The sequence below is a fragment of the Electrona antarctica genome (genome assembly GCF_951216825.1).
Source record: "Electrona antarctica genome assembly, chromosome: 14".
NCBI lineage: Eukaryota > Metazoa > Chordata > Actinopteri > Myctophiformes > Myctophidae > Electrona > Electrona antarctica.
Window position 1 is genome coordinate 17370224 of NC_136795.1, and position 14009 is coordinate 17384232.

Sequence of the window (14009 nt, forward strand, 5' to 3'; positions counted from 1 at the left end):
TGGCAACCATATAAATGTCAGGCTTGTATGGAAACATGCTGTCCATATGGGCATATAAACAGGACATCCACACAGATGTCCATATGGAAGATATGGAATCTGAACAGGTATGCCAACGTTTGATCTTCTGCAGACAGCTGGTTCAAAGCAATAACTTTGTCAACAGTATATTGAATGGAAATGCTAAAAAAGGAATTATTCATGACTCCTAAAAGTAAAAGCCTAGCCTATAACTTATGGAATTTTAAAGATGTGGCATGGACAGAAGGCTAAATAATGTGTTCACTGCCATGATACAAAACGAGTAATGCACATTGAGCCAAGAGAAGAAGAGTAGACATTGAAGGACAGCCTTGTTGCTCTGCCTTCAACAGTGCAGGATAATTCCCTGACATATTGTGGTACAAAACAAATCACTGCTGTCAGGTAAAAACCTGTCCAAAACTGTTCTTTTTTTTTAGTTGCAAAAACATTTTAAGTTTGTATATCTGCTATATTCACTACTTTTGTGCCACACTCTTGGATGAAGTAGGGCATGCATTTACAGGAGTAGTTGAAATATAGGTTTCTGCCAGACAGTGACGAAATACTTCAAGTATCACCTGCATCAACGAGGTAAAGCACAAGACCAATGAGAAACTGAACAGGCGCAATTATTTTCAAGCATTTTAATACAAACTTAATAAACTATCAGTCCCTCTTAACATGTAAGACACTGACTCCAAATACTTTGTTATACCGTTTTCTTTTTTATCAAGTATTGCACAATGTAGGTACAAAATTAATATACGATTACATTTTGTCCATAATATAGCAAAAATCTTTAAACTCTTAACAGAAAATACAACTCTTATGTTTTTCAAAAAAGCAAATATTCTTAAATCCCACCACTACGGAATATTCTGTACACAATCTTTAGAATAGTCGATGTTTGTTGTTTTTTTGTTTGTTTTTTAGATGGATTCATTTTACAATTTCAATAAAAAAAGAAATAACATAAAGTCGCTGCAGCCATCACGGATCACTGTAGTAGTAAAAAGATATAAATGCAATACCATGTCGTAGAAACAATAGATACTCTGATATTTTACAAACTCTGTACTAAATTAAATTATACAATTAGAAAAAAGACCAGGAAATCCCACTTATTTATGCCAATTCTTTGAAAAATTGGCAGCATCCAGTTATGTTTTAAATACTGAAAGAGGCCATGACTTGGGTTTGTTTTTTTGTTTTCTTGTTTTTTAATATCTTAAAGCAGTCACGTAAAAAATTATTTTGTGCTTGGTTGGCAAAAGAAATAACAATGATGCATGTTGAAGTTTAGGTAACCAAGCTTGGGCATCTTGTACTACAAGCTTCATCATAAAAAAAGAAATTAAAAAAATAAATAAAGAAAAAGTAACTCAAGGGGGCAAAGTAATTCACCCTCGGGCTCATGCTCTTGGACTCGTAACAAAAGATCTTATAGCTGACAAGTCACTTTTTTCCTTGACATTCTGTTCATGTTTTCTTTTTGTTTTCCTTTTCATTTTTCTTTAATGTGCATTTGTGGTGTGTGTGTGTGTGTGTGTGTGTGTGTTTTCCCCTATCTCTGGTCATTTATGTGTGTAGTAGCAGTAGCAGGAGTTGTACCTTTACATGTACTAGTTGGCCATAACTGGCTGGAATTGCTGGTTAGAATACTGCATGTTGTTCAAGCTGAAATTCAAGCCGTCCATAAGGGACTTGTCGTTGAGGCCGCCGTAGGCGGCAAACACGTCAAAGGCATTGCTGTACTGCAGCGGGCTGAGGCTGAGTGAGCTGTCTCCGGGGAAGAGAGCGCTCGGGCTGCCCTGACTCTGCAGGTTGGGGAACACAAATTCCTTGGCGTTGGGGGACAGGGCCGAGGGCTTCTGGTGCTGCTGCGCACCCAGGCCCAGCCCATACAGAGAGTGCATGGAGGTGGAGATGGCTTTCTGTTTCAGGAGGCCGTTCACATTCAGGCCCAGGTTGGTGGGGGAAGTGTGTGCCACCTTGTTGTTCCCGGCAGCACTGCTGCCGTTGTTGTTGTTGTTGCGGCCGCTGCTCTTCATCTTAGTCGAGCCGAACTTGGTGGCCGCAAACATGGCAGTCGTGAAGGTCAGCGGCTGGGAGGAGCGGGGCATGAAGGTGGGGCTGACGGCTGCCGAGTGGCCGAAGGGAGGCGAAGGAGAGCTGGAGATGGGCGAGGTGCCCACTGCGGGCTCACAGATGGGCATGAAGACCTGCGCGTCGGGGTTGAAACTGTTCTTGATCTCCTTGTCCAGGTCCAGACCGCCATTGGGGGTGGCCACAGCCACGCTCTCGTTGCTGTCATCGACGTACAGCACCTTGACCGGCCCCTTCTCGCCGATCTGGTAGGACACCTCGAAGGGGTCGATCCACACGCTGAGGTCCTGGGGCAGGTTGTGGCGGACGTCCTCGATGTCCAGCCCGCTCTCTTTGGCCGCCTTCTCCACCACGGGGTCCACCTTCTCTCCCACATGGATGCACCTGAATCCTGAGCCTTTGTATGGCTTGTCCGGGTACCAGTGTCCCTCGTACTTCTGCTTGAGCTGCCGCTCCAGCTCCTCGCCAAAGATGTTGACCCGCCGCCGTGGCAGTTTGTTGTACAGGTAGGAGATGATGAAGTTGAGGGCTACTTGGATTTCAAGCTGCATAGCGGACCGCTGAAGTGCACCAGATGTGTGAGACTGGGTGTGTCTGGCCTCCGATGTATCCACGGGGTGGGTGTTGTTTATCCGTGGTGGGCTGCTGAGGATCTCCAGGGAGGACAGGGTGTCGTCTGGCACCAGGCAAAAACAAGGAACTAGAGCTTAGTTGAAACTGGTTGAACAAACAAAAAGTGCTGGTTTTGTAGAAGTGGTGTTCTTCCACAGGTCGAGTGATCTTTTCTGAAATAATCACAAGTGAGGAAAAATACCATGAGTATGCATGCTACTTTGCTATTCCTTGTGATATATCAGCCCAAGAAATAAATAGATTTTTCTCTTTGTTGGCACACACACACACACACACACACACACACACACACACACACACACACACACACACACACACACACACACACACACACACACACACACACACACACACACACACACACACACACAATGTTACAAAATAGGCCATGCTTCATAATGTTCTTGGTGGCTGCTACTGCAAACCATATAGATACAGTACACAGAAGCGCCCTTTAAACATTAACCCTACACTGCCTGACAGCAAAGTCTGTGTAGCTTCTTGTTTTGTTGCACACATACAATCCTTTAAACATAAATAGTAGGATAATAATACAAAATAAAAACATCTTCAGTGTCAACAGTGGCAGATGGGGTGGAATGAGTCATGCGAATATGGCTATTAAGAAAGCTCAGGCTTTCTCTGAATCTCGCTCTTGGATTGGTGTTACATAATAGATCCACCACAGCCTAGCCTGTGTACAGTAAAGCTACAGTCAGTGAACTGATCAGTGATCACCTACTGAGAAGGTTAACAACAATGACAGCAATGTAACAAGTTACATTGGCTGCCTGGTAAATGTAAACTTCACTGTTCATTTATCGATTGGCAAATATGAGCAAATTGGAACAAAATGAAATCTTCTGGTCAGTTTAGTTGCATTAAATTAGCAATGAAAGTTGGTTGGCGTTATTATAGCCTACGGTATGTCCCTGGAGCTGGTTTAATATACGCACAGCACCGTCGAATAGTCGGAACGATTCGGTAAAAAAGACAAGTCAAAATAAAGCTTGACAACGACACAGCAAGTTGAATTGACTATTTTACAGAGCAATCTGCGTCGGCGTGTAGCATCTCCCTTCATCGACAAATCGTAGCTTCAAATCAATTACGTTGCATATAAAGAAGTTTGACCAGCAACCAACGAACCTCAGGGCTGGGCTGAAGACAGGAGAGTGAAGCCAATGTGACACTTTGTATTCTACGCGCAGCTAAAACTCGATTTATGCATTGGCTGAGGAGGACCCACCAAGAGGCATGGAATGAATCAATTCTGCTTACGCTGTGATCTCATACATTAGCCCTGACATAAAACACCTTCCAGCAGAAGCATGATTTCAGTACAGATGCAACACACTTTGGACCAATAAAATAACACACACACACACACACACACACACACACGCACAACCCCTCCCTAACTTCGTGGACTGACGCAGCAAATCAGCTTAATGAAACCCTCAGTCAGACTCAGAACAGAGCTTACACAGACAGCCCAACACCAAGCAAAAACACTCACAACTGCAGAGGCATAAAATGGGCAAAACGATACTTACTTTTCCGTTTAAAAAAATCAAGAGATTCTCAGTAGTTTTGAAGTACCGTTAGTTTAGTGCAAATAGAAGAAAAAAACAAAACAAAAACAAAACAGTTCGGTAAGGTATAAATACTGTCTTCACATAGAATATATTATCATGTAAAAAAAAAAGTAATTCCAGTACATGAAGATGTCTGTCGGGAGGATTGACGTTACGTTTGCTTTCTTTCTTTCTTAGGTTTCTTTTAAGGTTATATTCTTATTTTTGAGTTTCTTTTTTTGTTTGTTTTCGTCCCCGTGTCCTGTCCTGTCCTGTTCAGCAGGCTTTGCAAAGCGGCTCCTCTCCCTCCTACTCGGGAGTTTTACAACTTCGTCCCCCACCGCCTGCAGAGCGCCTGTATTTATAGCCTCCGCCACGGGCACGAGGTGGAGGCGGTGACGCGCTTTCAGAGGTCAAAACAATACATACGCCGCGCCATTGGCTCACCGCCGCGAGTTCCGCCCTCCACGCCTGGCCCGACTCGGACGCCCATTGGCCGGTTCGCTCCGTCGATCACCATACCTGAACGGACGAACGCCTCCCCTGCGGTGTTGCCAAGTCCGCTGAATATCGGCGACTTTGGCCTTGTTTTTCCTATATTAGGCTATATATATAGTGTTAGATTTTCGTCTTTAATACAAAAACATTGAATTCCATTTGACAATGAATGAATGCAATGCAATGCAATTAATTTACGCCATATGTAGACGAGCAAATCGGCTATTTTTATCCTACACAACACAAATATTAAATAGTATTTGTCCATGAACCCCCATCTGCAATTCTGCAAATACTTTGTGCCAGCCAGGCCCCAGGGACAAACAAAATGTTACATACGGTATATAATCAGAATCAAAATAATAATCAACTTTATTGCCACATCAGTTTTATTTTAAAAGTTAAAAAGTGTGTGAAATTCGTTTTTGTGCATAGTTCCCACGCATCGTGTCATTTTTTATTTTATTTTTTCAAAGAAATACAAGAAAGGGAAGAAGAGAGGGGGTAAGGAGATCCAGGCAGGAAATTATTTATATATAAAATCTACCTCCCAAGATGTATTTTACAAGTGTTAAACTGAAAACTCTTGTTTTGGGCTTGTTTTCGTAGACCTGGCCGCTTGTTTCTGTCGCAAAATGTGGCAACAGTCCCCTCCGTCCCGACACGTACATTTGCGTCACACGCAAGTAAACCTATGGCTCTGATGACAGCTGATGCGAAGACAAAAATAATTAATTTTTAAGTCACACGACGGAATAAATGACATCCACACGTGTGTGTCGTGTTCCCTGGTAGCCCCACACAATGATACAAACCCGTTGTCTCTAGTCTCTCTCGACGTGACGGGGTTTAGTGTTGCTGAGAAGAACAGCTAGATAACCATGCAGCCCTTTCGCCCAGAAACCTGTGCTTCAATTATACCGAAAATAGCCAATCTACAGGCTAAGTCGCGAACGCAACGCGTGCACATCGGCTATTTTCGGCGAGCGACGCCGTCGCACTAATGGCAGTCTTGTGATATGAAAATGATCAGTAGGCTAGATGCTATAGCACCAAATGATCAATTGTGTATTATTAATAGGCTAATAACACTTGAGCCTTGAGGTATCGGTACGGCCCGGGCGCTACGGAAATGCTTGCTGCTTCTATCTCAATATCTTTAGTCATATAGCCTATTATAATGTTTATACCATGAAGTGACAGGAGTGTACGACTCGATTAGAGTCCTGTCCCAGGGTTATATAAAATGCGTTTGCTGTCATTTTATATTCATCGCTCAGCCGGAAGCTGGGGCAACTAAACTAGGCTAAAGAAAGGCCGTGACGGTGACATTATTTCACATAAAAATGAAGAAAATATATCGCATATAATATACATAAATCTATTGCTGAGCCGAGAGAGGAGACTCCCCGGTGGAAGCATACATACAGCTGGCACACAGACGGAGGGGGTGGTGCCGAACGCTATCTAGAAAACACCGGCGTCGATTGGTCAGAAAGGGGCCAGGAGCCCTGTGATAGGTCAGAAACGGGGCAGGAGCCCCAGTGTTGAATGGTGTGGTCCGTATCTAAGGTGCTGATGTAGCTGTGCGCGTCATCACCAGCCTGGCTGTGCGTATGGCGTAAGCACATTTTTAAAGGGCTGTCTCTCTGCACGAGATAGATAGGGCTGTGTAATAATTGACTGGGAAAAGTTAGTCTTCTTGTAGAAAATGCATCTAATAGCCTATAAAAATACTTGTGCTTCGGTTTGTAACACGATATTCCAGTGAAATACTTGTGCAATGTGCATGTTTGTAACACGATATTCCAGTAATTAATGTGGCTAATCATCATCATTACGCTGCCGCAGTGCATTTAATGCAACTAGAGAATGCACGCACAATAATGATGAGTACATAGACAAAGGAATCGTGGACCAAATGCAGACCATTATTTGGACCAAATCACGTCTTAAAATTCTTAGCTTGGGGTCCCAGAGATTAAAGTCTTACTGAATGGGATTCCATGGCATAATAAAATAGCGGTCCAAAAAGGGACCAACAACATTGGTTTCATGATCAGCCCTATTTTGTACTGTCTCTTTTCTCTGTGGCTTTATGATTCCTGCTAATAAACAGCACATGTGAAAATAGCGATTGCTGTGTTTTCATGTTGTTGTTTACGCTGTTTTTATTAAGGCCAGTCATTTTCCAGGTCATTAACCCCATATAATTTCCTCAGATATCTCCGATTACACCATTTAGTAAGTAGTCTGTGGCCGTAATTACACGCATCAGGTACCATGGAAAATGTTATGTCTTACATTGTACATGCAATACTGGGTTAGAAAAATGTACGTACAGGCCTACCTCATTAATTTGTCTAGATTTATATCTAGACTGTACAAATGTAACCAAAGGGACCCGTAGGTTCCTTTTGGTTACATTTGTACAGTCTCTGAGTACTTTATACTCTAGTCACCACAACAGCTGTCCTTGTCACAGAGAAGGAAGGGAAGCTGTTGCTCCAACAGTAGTAGGCTTACGGAGGACGTTTAGGCATTCTTCAAGTGCTTAGGTTTGCCAAGCGCGGTCATGTGCTTGCTGTGAGCTGTAAATGTGTGACAGGGCTCAGATGGAAAGAAGGAATTAGATCTATGGGACAGACAATGGAGCAGGCTGAAGCAGGGCAGAGAGGGGAGAGTCGGCGGGTTCACAAAGGAGTGAGATTCACATGCTCTCTTTAGAATGCAAGTGGGCAGGGGAGTGAGTTGGTTGCCATTGGCACTGGGATATGTCCACGGCCTTGGCAAGGTTCCCCTCCTCGTTGTTTTTATTGCACACACCACAATGCCAGCCATTATCACACAGCCACCGGGACTGAAGCCATATAGTTTACGATTTGGCAAAAACCTTTTATGGAAGTTTACATACAACACGCTTCATGGTTGATTTGCTCCCTGATGGGTAGATCATTTGTGTGTGTGTGTGTGTGTGTGTGCGTGCGTGCGTGCGTGCGTGCGTGCGTGCGTGCAAGCTACCGAAAATTGGCACTTAAAATTAATCATAATAGACAGGGGAAATATCAAATCAAAACAAAGTGTGTACTCAAAAGAATAAGGGCAGTGTACCTTATAGGTCTCTTGCAAGAAGTTAAAGATATAGCAGATATCAAGCATATATTGTATTTGACAGTGCATGTGACTGTAGTCACTGTACCACCACGCTTTAGTGACAGTGCTGCACCTGGCAGGACGTTTAGCAGTGGCGAGGCACGTTGAAATGCTAGCAGCAACAGCGAGGCACGTTAAGGCTGCTATACGGTCTTAGGGTCTAATCCCCTACACATACTCCACTCACTGCCTCTTCTGTAACTACTGTACGTTCTCATGGAAGAGCGTAACCCTTTAAAATCGCTAATCCCCAATCAATCTTCAAAGGGACTTCGTGGCTTTGACTACAGGAGAAAAGTGAAGTTGAATGAACAAGTTATAATCTAGCTGTCTATTTCTACTGTTAAACCCCTAAGCCTCATGCATGAGACAATTAGGCCTACATAATGCAGCTTCAGGGCTTGTAAGAAATATGACTATCACTGTCCCTACATGCTACCATTAGAATAGATACTTGGTGCTGTCAACAGGCATTCATTAAATCATTGTGTCATTGCTCATCTTCAGTTTTGAAATGTAATCTAATAAACTAAAACTAAAATGATAAATTAAGGTTATATTCAATCAATTAATAGCAAGAGTTTGATTTGAATATGGAAATGGTGCTGTTTGGAAGTTTTGCTCTGTTTACTATAGCCACAAAATACTTTTAAGTCAGATGGGGGAACCGCATGCCATTTCAGAGCATGTTTTAATCATCAATGGAACAAACAGTCATTCTTTTTGACTTTTTTTACTTAAAAAAAATATATATATATATTATTATATATATATATATAATGTGTTATATTATCATTAAGATCTTAGTGTTTTATTTATTTTTTATTTTTGTCAGGGGTCCACTTGCAGCAACATCTTCAGAATCGCTGGCCTTTTAACATGAGTAACCTTGAGTTCATCCTCACTGGCCCCTCCTACTCCCTCAGCCATCAGATGACAGGCCAGTTGGACACGACTGTACCCAGTGCACAGAGGACCGTGTGCATGGACAACAGGAATGTGCAGACACATGACAGCACATAATTGAATGCGGTTTTACAATTTATCTCGGTAGGGGGAAAAAGGCAATTGGATTAGCACTGGGGGGGGGGGGGGGGGGGGGGATGCATTGCTGTGGGGTGTGATGGCCTCCGCCCAATCACAAGCACACAGGCTCAGGAACCACCTGGGTTGGTTTGTAAACAAACATAGGCTGCGCACAATGTAGCGTACACATACGTTGACTTGAGTGTAGCAGTATGCAAATTTGGCATACTCTTGGAGTTATAAATGAACAGACAGACTCAACTCAAATCAACTGCTTTGTCATATCACGTTTTTATTTTATTATTATTTGGGGTTGGCAAAAAGGGCCTTTCTGTACGTGTGGAGTTTGCATGTTCTCGCCGTGTCCCCTTTAGGGTAGGCACCCTCACAAAAAACATGCAGTATTAAATCCTGGTCTCTAAACTACCTCCCCCTGGCCAGCCGGGGCGCCTGGTGGAGGGGAAAGGAAGTGGTTGGAATAATGTGTTCCTTCCACACGCTACGTCCCCCCGTCAGGTGAAAAGTAGAGGCTTGGACTCCTCATGCATAGAAGGAAGCATGAAGTCAGTCTGTTGCTCTCCCCAGGTTGGCAGAGGGAGTGTAGAGCCCAGGATTACGTTAGATAATTGACACTGGGTCGAAAAAAGTGGGTTGCAAAATCGTGGGATAAGCATTTTATATAAAAAAAAGAGAGAAAGGTATAGCAATATGGGCAGCGTGATGATGTCTACAAAGTGCATGGTTAAAAATAGCAGCGGGGCAGGGTAGTTAAATAGCAGCACATGAAATAACAGACATGTACATAAGATGCATCTGTCTGACACGCACACACACAGAAGATCCTCACTCACTACTAGCTCTATCATGTCCCTCCTACTCTCCCTGCATGAGCAGACGGAGGAGCCCGTCTTTGACGTCACTGCTTGTTATTACTTAACACGGCTCTGCGGAGCACCCCGGGGGGGGGGCGCACACACACACACACACACACACACACACACACACACACACACACACACACACACACACACACCTCTGCAATCCCTTTGAAGAGCAAAGGGAAAGGGTGGGATGCAGATTGGGTGTTACAAAAATGTACTGCAGCTGAGAGGTGGGCAGAGATACCATCTCCCTATACTTTTCAATGTGAGCTGAATATGCACCGTCAAGGTGAAGAGTGCTTATAAGCTTTTGCACACTAAGGACCCCCAAATTAATCATTCTGAAAAGATTTTGTGCCAGGGACACCCCATACAAGATTTGTGTTGTTAAAATATTTTGAAAACATTCCAAATTTGTCAAATTCTTTCGAGATTTGTTTTGAAAACAGCACATTTTCAAATAAAGGCATAGGAATAAAGTGGTTGAACTGATTTGTATGCTATTTGATTTTGCTTGGGATATGAACTTAATAATCAATGCCATTAGGACCCCATTGAGCACTGTGGAAGACTCCTGGGGGTCCCCGGACCCCACTTTGAGAACCACTGCCGTATGTGATGGATTCAATTTGAAAATGTAGTAAGTACACCGACTTTGGCAAAAGATTTGTTTGCACAACAGCAAACTAGTTAAAAAGTAGTAAAGTAGAAAACTAGTTAAAATTGTAAACTAGTTAAAAAAAGAAAAATCCTAGTTACGTTGCAGCGCAATGGGAAGAAGGATTTGACAGACTCCACTTCATGTTTCAGCTGTGTTTTTAAACCCAGTATTGTGCCATTCACATGTAGTAACGGATGGGTATTATTATTATTTGTTGTTTTTTGGGTAAAACCCCTCAATACCCCTTAAATGCATAGAAAACTGCATTTTGGCACAGTATACCTACAATACAAACACAACAGGTCTTACAAATCATTAGTCCAAATGTCTCTTGCAATGTGCAATGTCTTCTTCTGGAGATATCAGATATCTGATAACTATTTTCACATCAAAGCAAATGAAATGAAATTAAAATAAGCACACATTAAACAATGCAGCTTTTTACTGTTTTTGTTTACTTACAATAAATTGGAAACCAAAAGATGTTGAGAATGGAACAGAACATACTGTAGTACAGGGGTGCCCACACATTTATGACGTGACATCTACTTTCAAAATGACTAGCTCAACAAGATCTACCCACTGAAAAAATAAGTGTACCATTGCTGAAAATAGTTTAAATATATAATGTACCTGGGGGGGCTTTGGAATAGGGAGGGGGGAGAAATTATGACAGGCCCCCCCCCGTATTTAACTTAAACGCCCAATGCATTCTCAATGGCAATAGCACAAACTTTGCCATGCTACTAGTCCTACATACTTACACCTAGAAACCCCATTCAAACCTATTTAGGTTCATCTTACGGTGGACATGTTTGCCTGAAAAGAAATCTTTGAAATGTTTCATAGTTTTAGAAATATAGTGCTTTCAAATTTGAGAAATTCACAATGGGGCTCAATGGCAGATATTGGCACGTCAAAAAAGCACGTTCACCTAGAAACTCCATTCACACTTTTTATAATTCAGCTTACTGTGGAGACACATGCTGGAACTTTTTACTTTGAAACGCACGGATCGCATCGCAGACTGACATAAACACACCGTTACAATTCAGAGGCACTTCATTAAGAAAACTCAACTAATAACGCGTGTGTGTGTGTTAATCTGCCCGATGCTGACGTTAGATTGTATTCCTTTTGGACATGCGTTTGTGGGCACAGTGGCAGGAGGTGAAATGCCGATTTGTCCCATGGTGTGCACTGCGCAACTGTGCATGGGAGTAAAACATGCTGAAATCAACACACACACACACACACACACACACACACACACACACACACACACACACACACACACACACACACACACACACACACACACACACACACACACACACACACACACACACACACACACACACACACACACACACACACACACACACACACACACACACACACACACACGAGACAAAAATCCTCCACAGTGTGAATACGTGTCTGCACTCTGCAGTGACACTGATGCAAGGTTACAGTCCGTGGCGGGACTGGGAAAGAAATAATGCATGGAAGAACTTGGCATCTGACTGTGCGCGTTGTGGCGCACCAATGAGATGTGGTGTGTGTGTGTGTGGCTGGCTGGCCAATCACAGCTGTGTTTTGCTGCGTGGGGATCGCCACGTGAGCGGGCTAGCCAATAAGGGCTCTGTGTTGCGTGTGGAGAATTGTGTAGGTTAGTGTGTGTAGCCGAACTGGGTGGTGAGAACATGAGGGGGATGTAGCACAGTAATCGGTGACCCCTACATTAAGCTGTGTCGCTCCCAATATGCAGTGCGGGGGCTATGGCTTGTTATGGTTTGGAATGGAATGTTCAGCTGATGGGATGTCATAAGTCTAATAATTACATTTTATTTCTACTTTTGTACCACATTCAAGGCCTTAGACTCCACCAAGTAATGTATGGTAAAGCAGGCTTTCCGCTTTAGGCCAAACAGCACAAACAGGCACTTTCATTACTTGTCTGTCTGTCTGTCTGTCTGTCTGTCTGTCTGTCTGTCTGTCTGTCTGTCTGTCTGTCTGTCTGTCTGTCTGCCTGCCTGCCTGCCTGCCTGCCTGCCTGCCTGCCTGCCTGCCTGTCTGTCTGTCTGTCTGTCTGTCGTTGTGATAGTGCAACCCAACTTGACCTATGTATGCTTGAAAGGCTAATTATCTTATCAGGGATATAGACAGGGCAGGGATCAGAGGGAGCAAGGAGTGTGTGATCAGCTGTCTGTCTCCATAAGTACACCAGATGGTTCCATTAGTAAAGGTAGTTTTAACACACTGTTCCACGTGGGTCGGGACCTATTTTGTGGGTCGCGAGTTTGTGTTATTATTATATTTTATATTTCAAACGGTTTAAAAAAAGTAAATAAATCATTTTTAAAACATTTGTATCAAGAAAAAACTTCAATTAAATTCCATATAAGAGTAAAGTAGTAAAAATAGCCGATCTACAAGCTCATAAAGTGTCATATAGCGACGCGATGTACGCTTGTAGATCTGCTATTTTCACTTGTTTGGATCCCAGAAAGACATTCCTCTTCTGGCTCTCAAGCTAAAACCGAACATTTTGGAACCCCTGAGTATTCAGTGGTGGAGGATTTGTTTTTAGCAATAACACAATATATAAAAAATATTCTGCTGCAAGTAATAGCACAACATTGGCATCAAAATAATACTGGAGCTAATAAAAGTACTCAAATGTTTCTAAATGGGTCAAACCTATAAAAACAAATTTGCTAAATAGCAGAAGTATGAACGTTTTCAAATAATTTAGTAAAAAAGTACAATATTTGCCTCCGGGGTAGAAGTGTATAAAGTATCATAGAATGGAAATACTCAAGTAAAATAAGAAACTGTACATAACTTGAGTGAGAACCAGTAATGAAAACTACATCTGGTACACATTCACGAGTACACAACAAATATATGTCACGTTCATCGTAGCATCTGTGCATGTACTGTACACAGGAAAACCACCAGTGCTCATTTATTTATTATATCGTGGGGAGGAAACCTCATAACTCCATTTTTGAGGGGTTTTTTTTTTGGCATAAATCAGTGCTATTGAACACCTCTTACGTCTGTTTGTTGTTTCGAAAATATTGAACCAATATAAAGTAGTTAAAAACGCTTGGACAAAACCTCTTAACTCCATTGGACCCTCAAAATGTCTGCTAAAGCAACTAACTCCACCACCTCTCCCCCTCTCATCGAAGTAATTGACAATATATAAAGTTACAACACCAACTTTGATGAGGCTGTAGTATTGCTTTGTTTTAAAAATATAAGGTTTTCTTAATTTCCTGAAAAATATATATTTTTCATTTCCTGAAAAATGAACATTTAGGAGTTATGAGGTTTCCTCCCGACAGCAGAGATATGTAACTGAGAGTGTACACATCTATGTAACAAAATGGACCCGGAACAGAGTTCAATTACGGCTCAGGATTCTTCCAGCGTAAGCAT

The 14009-nt window shown here is 42.5% G+C and overlaps 1 protein-coding gene across 1 annotated transcript; it reads right to left on the reverse strand.

Moving 5' to 3' along the window:
• Nucleotides 1-653: 653 nt before the first annotated feature.
• LOC306937496 (protein Tob1-like) lies at nucleotides 654-4681 on the reverse strand. Its single transcript, XM_079521320.1, has 2 exons — nucleotides 4320-4681; nucleotides 654-2915 (listed from the first exon to the last, which is right to left on the reverse strand). Exon 2 carries the CDS (start codon nucleotides 2679-2681, stop codon nucleotides 1647-1649), a length of 1035 nt encoding a protein of 344 aa, XP_079377446.1. The 5' UTR covers nucleotides 2682-2915; nucleotides 4320-4681; the 3' UTR covers nucleotides 654-1646.
• Nucleotides 4682-14009: the final 9328 nt, after the last annotated feature.

Excerpts from the sequence above, each read along its gene's own strand:
- LOC306937496 (XM_079521320.1), bottom strand. The coding sequence starts at position 2,681 with ATGCAGCTTGAAATCCAAGTAGCCCTCAACTTCATCATCTCCTACCTG.